Consider the following 13,833-nt stretch of genomic DNA (forward strand, 5'->3'; position numbering starts at 1 on the left):
GCTCTGATACCAATTGTTGGGATTGTGAAATCCCGTGTCCAACTCTATCTTATCTTATTAGTACGATATTGTCCACTTTGGGCCTTAGGCAAGCCCGCATGGATTTACTTTTGGTTTCCTTCCCAAAAGGCCTCGTACTATTAGAATTGGACATCTCTTTATATATTAGACACTCCTTATCTAATTCTCCAATGTGGGACTTTACTTCCTGCTATTTACTTTTTTGCAATTTGGTTACAAAAATCAAACACTCTTTTGGTATACCTCTACCCTAAATACTACTATGTATTGATGTGCACTTTGCAGTCTCTATTTGGTGGTTAAAACCGGATCACATCATCTACCACTTCACCTCTTCAAACAACAGTCCATATCCATTCAATTACATTACATCTTTAACATAATACGACTTATTCCTCATCTCCCATAATAAAATATTACTATGCAGACACAAGTATTTTTAGTTAATCACGTGACAGTTTTTCCTGATCTCACCACTGATTCCAGTAAGAGGCTGAATGTTCCCCATGTTTACCATAGACTTCGCAAATTGTTCGAAAAAAAGGCTCTCGTCTTCGGCATAAGCTTTCACCAATTCAACAATATTGCCTACGTTTCCAGTGAGAAGCACTTGGTCTGATGTCAATAAGCCTTTGCCCCAGAGGATAAGCTTGAAGTATGTGTTGTCGAATCTTGCAGGAGAAGCTAAGTCTAGTGGGGAAATATTGTTATCGCCACCAGTAGGTGGACAGATCGATCTCAGACCATAGTAGTAAGACCTCTCTAGCGTCTCGTCTGGTTGGTTATTACCGTTTTGATTGTAGAGTCTTTGCTTGAACGTTGTACACCTAGCTACTCCAATTGTATGCCCTCCTACAAAAACACACAAACCCATAGTTTTTTTTTTTGAACTTCAATAAATTGTGTCAGATTTCGGTTTCGTCTGACCAAAGAATTTTTTATTATTTTTAATTAATAGATGTTTTTATAAGATTCACATTTATTAAGAATTTTTGAGTTCATATTATACGCTTACTTAAAAAACTTATATATTTAGTTAGTCAAATAAACTACTTCAAATAATATGGCTTAAAATACAAAAAAGGATACTCTTTATGAGACAAATAAAATCTTACAACACTATCGTTCAGTTTCGATTTGGTTTCAAAGTGGAAACATATAAAATGGTAAAAATAGATGTTATTAAGCTCACCTGACAGGGAAACAAGGTCTTCTTGGTTCAAACCTTTGCGTTGGAACATGGTTAAAAGATTCTGAATTGTCGAGTTAGGTGCAGGAATGTTCGTGTTTGCTCCATTGAGGCTCGCTGTCGTCGAGTCTCTCCTCCCTAGTGGAAGCTCCCATGATGGTCCACCACTCTGTATTAAACCACACATTCAGAAAATCATAGCATTTTAGCTTGTGACCTATAGTTTTCCCTTGAAGGTCTTTATTTACCAGGATAGTTGAGCCACGAGCGGCAAGAGCTAGAATGTCAGCGCAAGAGACTATTTGAGGGCAAACTTGCTCTAGTTTGGCTTTGATCTCGTCTATTACTTCAAACCCCTTAATAGAGTTCTTGTTTGGTCCTGCATTCCTTTCACTTTTTATGGTAGCACTATCATCCAACAAGATTGATGCATCACAGCCCTGTTTACACAAGAGAAGGTTTATGAGACATTCATAAAGGGAAAACAAAAAAGTGGTCAGACGTTTATATACAGAACCTGAACGAAGCAGTCGTGGAAGTGAAGCCTGAGTAAAGATGCAGCCATTCTTGGGTTTCTAGCTATGGCTTTTTCGAGCACTGTCATGACAATTTCATCAGCTTGTGGGCAAGAGAATTGGTAGAATTGTGGGAAAAGACCCGAGGAGTAAGTTCTTCCAATACTGGGGCCATTACTTCCCCATCCGAACCCAAAACCTGGATGAGCAACACCAACATCAAAAGAAAACAACGCAAAGAGCACAAGACAAGGAATAAGCTTAAACACAGCCATTTTTTGTAACTTGAGAGTTCTGTAGAAAGTGTTGAAGGTGCTCTTGGGGTTTTATACTTGAAAGAGATTCATCGAAAGTCTAACTGCTCCATGTTTACCAAATCCTAATTTAGAATCTTTAGATAAAAGAAAGAGATCAGGTCAACTTGTCCTTAAACCCTTCTCTTTGTCTTTTTGAAGTTTTGTACCAACTCCAAGAACGAATCCATGTGCCTACACTCATATATGATCTCATTGTACCACAGTATTAGGTAACTCGTTCAACCAAAGCTTTTGCACTAGGCAAGAAGCGTTTTCCTGTGTTGTATGAGAGTTGGAAGATTGAAAATGGTGAGTGAACTGCTACATTGATTAACACCTCTTACCGAATAATTTGTTTTCTTCATATATTATTATTTACAAAGTAGTGCAGAAACAAGTGTTTTGCTTTGTAGCCTTAATCAAGTTATATCCACTCTGCATCCGCCTTTTTTTTTTTGGGCACGAAACAATAAGAAAGCAATGCAAATGTATATGCAGCTTCAGGAGATGCAAAGTTACCAAACTTCAAGGGGTTTTATGTACTGATAACTTTTAAACTTGAAGTCAAGAAAGTGTAGAGTTTTGTTCAAAGCTTACAAACAAGAACAACAAAAACTAACATCCTGTTCCTTTTTTTTAAGATACTGCCTACTTGCCCAAAATTAAGCAATGTGTTCAGAATCTGATTGCTGACAGACAAAAAGGTGTATTGGAAGACCAAAAAACAACCATCAAGTTATGTATCATCACTCGCTTTTCTTGGTTCCATAGGCGGGATTCACGGTTCCAGACGAAGCTAAACTAGAGCTGTTGGCAGACGGAGAGGTGTCTGAAGATGCCTCTGTAATCCCAGCTGAGTACTTTTTGACCCTCATTGTAATCAGAACACTTGAGAGTACCCCAAGTACAGGGAAGACATAGCCCCAGACTTGAGTTTTTGGTTTTCCGGCTACTGAAGCCACAGCCATACCAGCGAGGCTACCAACAGATGCGTTCTGCAAGATCATGGGGAGGCAACCAATAACGGTAGGGAAGAGAAAATCAGCTAGGAACCGGACTTGGGTGGCTGCTAAGGCGTAGTTGATGACGTAAGAAGGGATGGGCGAGAACCTTGCAAGTAGAACAAACTTCCAACCATCTCGCTCCACTCCTCTTGAGAGAATGTTGAAGTACTTGTTATTATGTGCCCACGCTGTTGCTTTGCTTGAACTCTTGAAAACAAACCTGATAAAAAACGTATGCATGAGAGAATGACACAGACATTCAAATCGCAATCTCCAGAAACATGTTTGCCAAATGAATCACGGCTTGTTTCATGAGTCTCCATCTTACACACAAGACAAAGACACAACACTACAGAATTTGAAGAAAAGCATGTTCTTTGATTACCAACAATGAAGAATCATTTCACTATCGATCTTACAGCTGAATGGATGTGTACGAAAGCATTACTAAGGGAAGAGTGGTTTATAGCAAACGAATCATAGAGTTTCTATGCAGCAGGGAAGAATCTGAATCTGAATCTGAATCGAAATCAATTTCGTAAAATTATCAACACATAGCAGAGAAATGGATAAAAGTAAGGTTGTGAGATTCAGACCTGCCGAACCAGAAGGAGAAGGAAGCGGCGAGGACTTTAGCGGAGAAGACGCAGAGAAGAGCAGGGAGGAAGCCGAAGAGAATAGAAGCGCCAGCTTCAAAGAAGACGGCGTGAGGGAGGCATAGAGCTAGGGTTAAGGTGTGAACCGCTACATACGTCGGAATCGCCCAAATCCCGAGCCGATCCGACCATCCTTTCAAAGCTTCTAACGCTGCTTCCTTGCTCCATCCGGTGCCTTGCCTCGCGATTACGGCGATTATCGCCACCGTCGCAGCGACCAAAAACCATTTCTTCATTACGGAGAGGGGAGAGAAAAGCGTGAAAAGAGTGAACGCGATCTCGGGAGAGAGATTATAATAGTCGTTTATGTAAATGGGCCATTTTGAAAAGAAAAAGAAAACAATTAATGAATTTACATTATTATGATTTTTAGTTTATTTCTTCGGAAATTTGACTCTATAACCATCAAAAAAACTTTAATTAAAAAGGTACCCATGACAAAAAAAATCCGAAGTATATTTATTCATTATTTACCATTTTACCCTTCTTTACATTTCCTCCATTTCTTTTAGAGCATCAGCATTAGTCACAAGACCATATAAATTTTTCTTTCCAAATATAATATTGATATTATATATATAGCTTAATTGTTTTATCTACATTTTTACTAAAAACTAAATCTATTCATCTAATTTGTTTTAAAAAATAAAAGTTGAATGTCGCATCCAATTTTTTGCAAATTGTATATATTCAATATCACATATAATTTTGGAAATTATAAATTATATATTAATATCATCCTCTCTTTCCACAAAATCATCTTTTCTACATTTTTTTATTATTCAGTCACCTACGTATGCATTATTGTCACTATTACTATCAGTGGGTTTTTTCAGCACCACTACCATCTTTTCGTTCTTCACCATTCGTTATATTCTCACCTTCTCCAGCTATCTCTTTCTCTCCTCCACCTCCTGTATATGCTTCTCTTTTCCATAAATTTCGGCGAAAACTCTACCAATTCTTCAGAAAACACTATCTCATTTTCCGTCTCTTGTTTTTTTTTCTTCGCCTATGGCACTAACAACAACATTAACCCTTTGGTTCCTTGTTCACCTCTGACACCAACAGAAAAATCCTCCTTTTCTACCACCATAATTGGTTACCACTGTTATATACACTTTTTCCACCTAAACCATCTTCTTTATCGTCTTCAATAACATTTTCTCCGTCTAAACCGTAATTTGCCATTTCCAAAAACTCTATAAAAATGTGCATTGCAAAATAATATTTGTTGTTTCTTATTTTATTTGGAAATATAGAATAGAAATATGGTGTTAAGTCAAATAATTAAATAACTATACTATATTACTGAAGATTATACATTCTATACTCTTGCAACTTCATGATATGCTCATTCTTTCGCCGACGCATTTGTCAAAATGTCACGCGTTGGAAAGGTCAATTACGTCCAGCTTAGTAACAAATTGTCACATATTCCCTCACATATACATACATGACTATATCTTTAATTTATTTCTCATTATGTGTATTTAAAAAATTAACCCTTATTTGTTTTCGGATAAGAGTTTATGTTTTGGATTAGGCAAATCTCTCCAAAAAATTATAGACATGATGTATTTTTGACCAAGAGTATAAAAATCGTTTATCTATTTAATAAAATTTTGTCATTTTTGTGTTATTTTGGTCAAAAAAATCATGTCTTATGTCTTATGTCTTCTCACTAATTTATCTTTTTTTTGCAGATTATTCATTACATGGTTCTCTTCTTTCACTCCTTCAAAAGTATGTCTATAAATTTTGGATATGTATTATTGTGTATTTTATATATTAGATTCTAAAATGCTATAGATTCAACTTAATGTGATTGTTTTGTTTATTATTTAAGCATAAAATTATATTTTTGAAGTTTTTCTCTCTTTTGAAGTCATTTGAATCTTTTTTGAATTTGCATATTTTTCAGATCTGAGACAGACATTGAAAGACTTCTCAAAAGCTCTCGGAAGACTTCTCAGAAGACTTTAGAAAAGTCTTCTAATGCATTTTTTGCTAGAAGACTTCCCACAAAGTTTTCAGGAAATCTTCCGAAGTCTTTAGAAAGTCTTCCGACGTCTTCTGTCCAAAATAGTACAAATATTGGATATGTATTTTGTGTGTGTTTATATAGTAGATTCTAAAAATTTATAGATTTAACCTAATTTGATTGTTCTTTTTATTATTTAAGCATAAAAGATTTATTTTTAAAGCTTTCTCTGTTTTAAAGTCATTTGAATGTTTTTGAATATGCAGATTTTTCAGATCTGAATCACACTTTGGAAAACTTCTAAAAAGACTCTCGGAAGACTTCTTGGGAAATCTTCTAATGCATTTTATGCTGGAAAACTTCCCACGAAGTCTTCAGAAAGTCTTCTGAAGTCTTCTGCCCAAAGTGATACAAATTTTGGATATGTATTTTGTGTGTTTTATATATTAGATTCTAAAAAGTTATATATTCAACCTAATGTGATATTTTTGTTTATTATTTAAGCATAAAGAATTTATTTTTGAAGTTTTCTCTGTTTTGAAACCATTTGAATGCTTTTGAATATGTCGTTTTTTTCAGATCTGAGTCAGACTTTGGAAGACTTCTTAGAAGACTCTTGGAAGATTTTCGGAAAACTCATGGAAAACTCTCAGAAGACTCTTGGAAGGAAGTCTTCTAATGTATTTTATGCTAGAAGACTTCCCACGAAGTCTTCGGAAAGTCTTCTGCTCAAAGTGGTACAAAGGACTAATGTCAAGTGGAGTCCAAGCTTATCTATGTTAAGAAATGATATTTAGCGCCATGTGTAATAGTTTTGTTTATGGTCTGTTTTATGATTTGTATGTGTACTATTTTAGTTTTGAATTCTTTTGTAAGCTTGAAGAGATGTTAATCAAAAGAATTTAGTATATATGTTCATGTTTTTTCCAAAGAAGTTGACATTATTGAAATTATTGTTACAACATACCAAGAATTTTTTTTAACGATTCTACCCACTCATAAGAAAACACAACAACATAAAAAAATAGTCAAATTTACTTAAACTAACAGAGAAGACTTTACAAGAAAACTTAGTCAAATTCACAAAATATCAAACTTGAATTTTAAGTGAAAGTTGAAATTTTAAATCTCATGTAAGTTAAAAATTATACCTTATAATCTAAAAAGACACATTAAACCACATGACTTGATATTTTTGAAGTTACTTAACACTTTTGAAAGTTAAAAACATGCCTTGAAGTTACTTAATACTCTTGAAAATCTAACGTAGAAGAATTCTCGGATTAGCTAGAAACATTAGTAAACATAAGAATTATCACCAAATAAGTTATGAATTTCATCCAGGAGTCCCAATATTGACTAATACACATGAATTAATAAGAAAATATTAAAAAGTCTTTTTAATTGTAGAGAAAATGAAAGTTTATTAAACACTAGAGTCGATATACTTTATTTTGTGATCTAAGTTATTACTTTTTGTATGATTCTATAGTTTGTGTTTTAGATTTGTATTTGTAAAAGATGTTCATGATATGACTTTTGTTTTTTAGAAAATTTTAGGCCATAAAGGATTATAGATGATAATATATCTTTTGTTTGTTTGCAATAGTTGTTTTTGTTGTCGAGAAAAATAATAGTTATTTCTATATTAATTAAAGAAATATGGCATTGTTATGTTATGAGGATTTCAAATGGTCTTCACGTTGTTTTTTTTTAAATGATCTTATATTCGGTGTATTATTTGTGGTTCGTAATATTTTGGGTTCAAAAGAATTGTGTTGTGAGTAATTTTTTTTGTTTGTATATTATAAGAATAATTACTTTTTATGTTGAACTCATAGTCTCTCGAAATGCTATTGGAATGGAATTGATGATTATTTGAAGTTGCATTTCTTATTAACAACCAATATATATGACTCTTTGTGAGGTTCTCGCCAGCCTTAATACTTGAATAATTTTCCAAAAATAAAATCTTAATTTTGGTGAGAAATCGGCAATCAAAAAATTAGCCATCCAGTTGGAAATGTTGTTCCTGGTGATCATCGGTCTCATTTTTAAGTTTATTGTTGGGTGATACTCGGTTTTGATAAAATAAGCTCTATTGTTTGTTAGGAACAAATATGAGCATCTATGGACCATTTCTTGCTTGGTCTTACTCTTAAGCATATGATTTCAGATTAAGGAGAAGAGATTCATAATATTTTATATGTTCCATTCAAGATTCGGAGGATCCATTGGAAGAAATTATTTTTGTTTAAAGAGATCCGAAATTGCATTTGAACTAAATTAAATATTTTTTGTTCTATAAACAATGAAGATTATTTTCCTTATAAAATTAACATACTTTAAAAAGAAACTGAAATACACACTGTTTGGATTTCTATTACCAAAGTAATTGCATGGTTTGCATATTTTTAAACATATTTATAGTGTAACTATTTATTATGGCACATTTCTGTATATTTTTTATTAGTGAAAATTGTTGTAAAGAATTTTTCATTTTAAATCATTCGTCCCAAAAAAGAACTTCAAAAGCCACAAAAGTTTACACTTCTAGGGATAAATCCGCCCTACAGACGGGTATTAAAGTGATTTTTTTAAAAAACATTTTATATACATTTAGAAATATTTAGTTTATTCTTAATTAGTAATAATTATTTGGTTTTTGTTATTTTTGTTAGAAATCATACACTTATCTAACTATAATAACAATTCCTTTTTAATTTGTGTAACTATTTTTTTTCTAACTTAATTATGAAATAAGTAAATAAATATTCAGAATTACATTTGAAGTTCAATACATAGAGCATGAAATTTCTCTCTCTTATAAATTTCTTTTAATCCATTGATAATTTTATATTTTCTTATATATTTTCCTCTAAATCAAGCTTTGCATAATGGAAAGGTGAATCAATGTAAAATTTTATTTTCTAAATTAGCTAATCTGTATAATAGTTTAATATTGATCGTTACTACTTAAAAATAACCATATTTATTTTAAGAAATTATCAAATAAAATACATGAACATATTAGGATATTCTGAAAAAATATTACTGTTAGCTTCTAATGTATAGCTTGTGATTTTCTCTATTTTTATTTAATTACTTCACGAATATGATTTTTGTAGATTGTTTATAATACATTTGACTGATTTTATTGCTTTTAAAATTTAACCTAAACATTAGTCTCGAAATTTGTTTAAAAAATATCATATAAATATATACCAGTGTATATACACTACACAGCCAGATTGATATATTATTTGTAGATGACTTCTTCGTCATCATCAGCTTCTTCTTCTTCTATATGCTTTTCTTTCCTGATGATTGCTTTCTCAGTTGTCTAGTAGTCATTGCAAAACACAGATAATCAGGGGGAAAAAACTAACAAAACATTGACAAAAAGAAAGATACGCTGGACTTACCACAGCATCAAGCTCAATACCAAGAATTAAACACAGATTCTCAAACTCTTCCGTAGCTACACAGTTAAAAGAAGAAGACTAAGAAATAAAAGAAGATTAACTGAATCAAACAAATGGATTGAAGAAGAAGGAAGGTATACCAGTGTATATAATTTTCACCAGAAGAGTGGTTAAAAGGCAGTGAATAAGAGCAAAACCTAACATGATCCAAGGCGTCAGCTAATTAGTGAATAATCTGTACAAAACTGGCCGATCAAAGTCATTTCCAACATACAAAACTGTGTTCAACTACATCAAAGAAGAACAACAACTAATAAGTGGATCTTGTTCTTCTACTTGTTCAGAGTTCTGTCTTTTCTGGTCACATAGAACAACAAAAGAGAAACATTTTTAATTTCTTATATTACATATCCAAGTGTATATGAACAGAGAGAAAAAGAAGGACACACCGTGTAATACCCCTCACGAGCAGATATAATTTTGGTCGAGAAAATTCTTTAAGATCAGTTTGAAGATTGATTGATCAGAATTTAAATAAAAATCGACACGGTGAATTAATCTCGACGGAGCTGTCTTTTGGTCGAAAACCCATCTCTTGATGGTTCTGGTCGAATGTTAATTATTATTGTCGATTTTTATTCATGCTGGGCGAGTTTATTCAGAGCAGGACGAGATTCGAATGATGAAAAATATTTAGTCGAAACAGTCTGAAAAATATCGATAAAACTCTTAAAATTATTTCTGAACAGTCACATGCTTTGCACCTTCTAGCCTACTTGCTTCCTCAGTAATTAGGTCACATGACCTGCACCTACTTGCTTGCCTGCTTGCTCATTAGAAGTCACATGCTGGTCACAAGCTACTTGCTTCAGCTGCTTGTATCTTTCTTCATTGAAGGGAAATGTTCAGCTGCTTGTGCTGCTTGGTGTGCTGAAGCATGTCACCAGCTGTCTAACCTCAGCTTTGTCTTTTGTGGGAGCAAACCCTCATCTGAAGTAACTCCTTATGCTTTAAAACACCTTCTTCTCTCCTCTGGACGTTCATAACCTGCAAGAAAAACCAGAGAAAAATTCAGAAAGAAAGAGAGAAAGAAGAGAGAAAAATCTGTGAGAAAAACTAGTTGCAAAATTCAGAAAAAATTCAGAGAAGAGAATTGAGCATGGACGAACCTTTCTCACCATCCTGTGACTTTAATCAGTGTGTTCTGGTGTGGTTAAGAGCTGAAGGTTTGGTGTTCAAGAGTTTAGAATCACCCAAGTTCTTTAGCCTTGGATTTTATCGGTTAGACGTGTGTTCAGCTTGAAGTTTATATCAACCAAGTTCATCTTAAAGCTTGAGGAAATCGGAGTGAAATGGAGTGTTATTAGTTGAGCTTGAGTCTAGTCTTTCCTAGCCAATCTCATGGAATAAAAGGTGAGTCTAGATAGATGAGTGGTGAGTAGTGAATGAATATTTTTTGATTGAATGTACTGATTGTAGATGATTGATAGGCTTTGTCTCTTGATCAATATTGAATTGGTAAGGTGTTTACTTAGTGTAAACACTTATTAAATATTTATGAATGATCATAGAGGTTTATTCCAAACCTTAGTACTTGTTCTCAAGTACTAATACATATGTATAGTATTAAATATAATTAAGTATGGAAGTATTAATCATGTGAAGTCTTATTATAAACTTGTCTTCCAAAATATTCCCGTATGAATGATGATTACCGTGAATTGGTCCTGTGATATGGAACAAGGTCACAAAGACACGATGATGGGGTCGCACCCTGGAGGCCGTGTAACTGCATGCAGCGTTAGATGTTCAATTTTTGAATATCTGATGGCGATGATGGTGATGCTAACTCGCTAGACTCGTTTAGCCTTTGTGGTTTCTCGGGTCTGGTATATATATATATATATATATATGATTATATGAATGATATGAGAGACAAGAATAGGAAGTGAGGTATATGATTAGATTCACAATGATGGAAGGATAGACCTTAAATATGTATTTTTTATTAGTTATGGAATATATTTCCACTGCATACAAATGAAGTTGATTGCTTGAGATATTTTTGATATATGTTGGGGTGCGGGACTAGGCTCACTGAGTAAATTAGTTACTCATGACTCATTTGTGATGCATGTAACCAGTAGGTGGGAGACCTTACTCTAGGACGGGAAGGAACAACATTAGCCAGCGGTAGTTTTATTATCCTTGCAAAGTTATTTTGATATATCTTACGAATAAGATTTGTAGACCGAAAACTTCGAGGTTAATTTATAACAAATTTCGTAAGATGCTTTTGATTGATATATAAAGGATGTTTTTTTTAAGTACGGGTTCCATATGATATTATTCCTCGTCCGGACGAACTAACTATTGGGTATTGCTTTGTCGGGTTGAAAAGCCTAGAGTTATATCCGATAGGAGCGTTGGTGTTCTTTGGTTGTTGCTCTATGGCGATCGGAAATATTCTGAGAACCTCAGATCGACAATCGAGGAACATCGACCGTGTCATTTCCGGTCATCTACGATCGGGGGTGTCACAAAGGTGGTATCAGAGCATGGTTATTCGATGCTAGAATGGAACTTGTGTCAAATGTTTTTCGAGTCAAAATGAGTCGCAAGGATAACTAGGATATGCTGGCTTGTTCCTTTATTTTAGGATAGATAGTCATGGGTAGTTACCTAACCGTGATCTTTCATAGCAGAAGCACCGAGACAAGATTGAACGGGTGGACTGTGCTTACCGGTGTTACTATCATTATGCTCGAGTTTGCTACCCTCATGGTCGGGTTCACTACCGCCCTGTTAAGAGTCAGTAACGTCATGCCTTCCTGTCGTTCTTTTGAATTCTAGTGGGGGATGCCAATTCTTTAGAGAGAGATATGGGACAGAATTGATACATCGAATACATCTCCGGACTCGTGAGTTATCAATGTCAAGGTGGGTGTTGATTGTGATCCGATTCAGAGAGATTCAACTACACATGATCACTCAGATGCACTTGTTCTACTTTCTGCTCATGTTGATCCAGTTTATGATGAGCCGTACCAGGACCAGAGCCATACAATCCTGAATTGTTCATCATTTGTTTTAAGCTTAGAATTGATAGCTCGACTTTATTACAAGATGGTAGAAGCACATGAAGCATTTTGTTTGCAATGAGACATCATGAAGCTTATGATGCAAAGAAGAAGAAGTTGGGACCACAAGATACTTAAGAAGGACTAAACCGTTTGAGAGAATTACAAGAAGGATTTTGCAGCTAGCTATTTGAAGATGAATGCGAGGAGTTGTTGGTTGAGAGTCAAGAATTACTTCAGAGAGGTGAGATCGAGTTGGACAGATCTCTAGAGTTTAAGAAGTAGAATTTTCTACACAAGATATGGGACCCATTGAAGATTTAGTTTACGGAGTTGGTATAGTGGGATGTTTCCGCCAGGAGGTTCAGGTCGAGTTAATCATATACAACAATTTCAGCATCGATATATGTGATCGAGTGAATTTCATTCATCGATTATGGTTTGAAGAATAAGCCAAAGATCATACATAAAATCTTTGGGAACTTAGCCAAGAATTTTTGAGTAGATAAAAGACCATGGAGTTTCAAAGCTTCGAGGAGATGTTAGAGTATGACGTGAATGTTAAAGAAGCTATTATTTCTGAAGAAGTTAACCAAGTCATACAGACCGTTTATTTTCCAACCGCTGCAGATCAAAGGTCAGTTTCAAGAAGTGAGTTAAGTAAGTCGTTGGGGATGATTTTGGGTGTACATTTCTTCAGATGAAGATCGAGGACCTTGAGCCGTTATGGTTGTGACTAGCAAAGACAGAATGGTCATGATTGTCAAAGTTTGGTAAATCCTGGAACGTTTACATCATTCACACTTTGGTGGTTCTTGTGAAGAGTTAGGATTTTAGGTTACCCTTCCTCATGAAGTTACCCGATCTAGGTTACTTATACCTAGGATAAAACTTGTTGAACTTGTTCGCTTTTCCTTACCGTTAGTCCACATCCAAGTGTTAGGCTATTTGGGTAGAGCCAACACTTTATAGTTGACTGGACCGTCAAACCCCTGAAAGGTCCAATCACAGGTTCGCTTCTTATCCCAGTGTGTGTTGGTGCATTTTTAAAATTTTATGAATGATTGAAATAAAAAAATAAATAATATGTGAATTGTGTTCAAGGTGTCGTAAGAGACCTTGCCTATGGATGGAATTTTCCGCCCATATTGTGTTTGATTCGGGAACAACACATAGTTGTAGTTCCTGAGCGATGTCATAGTATTAGAGAGGATTCACTTTTGTGAATTCAAGTCTACCGTTCTTATTCCTAGAAGTATTGGCTGCTATGTAAAAATTTATGGTATGCCTTTCCCCATTCCTTAGTACTTCCGTTAGAGCGGTATGTTTCTATCTAGAAGGAGATTGGCTATCTAGTTACCGAGCTCAATTAGGATGTTGAGGAAATAATTTTTTGGAAGAAGACTAGTCGCCAATGGCCTACAATGGTGTTCTACCAAGTGTTGGAGCATCGTTTGTATCAGTCTTGGGAGTTGAAGACCTTTTGGGAAAAGGTGAAGATGTGTATTCCATTATCTTGATCATTAGGAAAAGAGAAGATGACAAGGATCAGAATATAGTGAACAATCAGATAGCTAGAGAATTTGAAGTTACGCTTAAGGAATTGGAAGAGTTGTTGCTATCTAGAAGTAAGCTGTTCAATATTCTTGTTGAACTTGGATTC

At 34.5% G+C, this 13,833-nt stretch overlaps 2 protein-coding genes and 1 long non-coding RNA gene across 3 annotated transcripts; 1 reads left to right on the forward strand and 2 right to left on the reverse strand.

Annotated features, from left to right (window-relative positions):
• Positions 1–353: 353 nt before the first annotated feature.
• Positions 354–2,035, reverse strand: LOC111207238 (peroxidase 9-like). The gene is made up of 4 exons (XM_022705100.2): positions 1,728–2,035; positions 1,459–1,650; positions 1,214–1,379; positions 354–873 (listed from the first exon to the last, which is right to left on the reverse strand). Exons 1-4 carry the CDS (start codon positions 1,998–2,000, stop codon positions 461–463), a joined length of 1,044 nt encoding a protein of 347 aa, XP_022560821.1. The 5' UTR covers positions 2,001–2,035; the 3' UTR covers positions 354–460.
• Positions 2,036–2,536: 501 nt separating this feature from the next.
• Positions 2,537–4,111, reverse strand: LOC111207236. Its single transcript, XM_022705098.2, has 2 exons — positions 3,622–4,111; positions 2,537–3,245 (listed from the first exon to the last, which is right to left on the reverse strand). The coding sequence occupies exons 1-2, from the start codon at positions 3,915–3,917 to the stop codon at positions 2,768–2,770; spliced, it is 774 nt and encodes a 257-aa protein (XP_022560819.2). The 5' UTR covers positions 3,918–4,111; the 3' UTR covers positions 2,537–2,767.
• Positions 4,112–4,242: 131 nt separating this feature from the next.
• Positions 4,243–6,575, forward strand: LOC125579252. Its single transcript, XR_007317247.1, has 3 exons — positions 4,243–4,860; positions 5,388–5,427; positions 6,245–6,575. It is a non-coding gene; the product is annotated as an uncharacterized LOC125579252 (long non-coding RNA).
• Positions 6,576–13,833: the final 7,258 nt, after the last annotated feature.

This window comes from Brassica napus, chromosome A10 (genome assembly GCF_020379485.1).
Source record: "Brassica napus cultivar Da-Ae chromosome A10, Da-Ae, whole genome shotgun sequence".
Lineage (NCBI taxonomy): Eukaryota > Viridiplantae > Streptophyta > Magnoliopsida > Brassicales > Brassicaceae > Brassica > Brassica napus.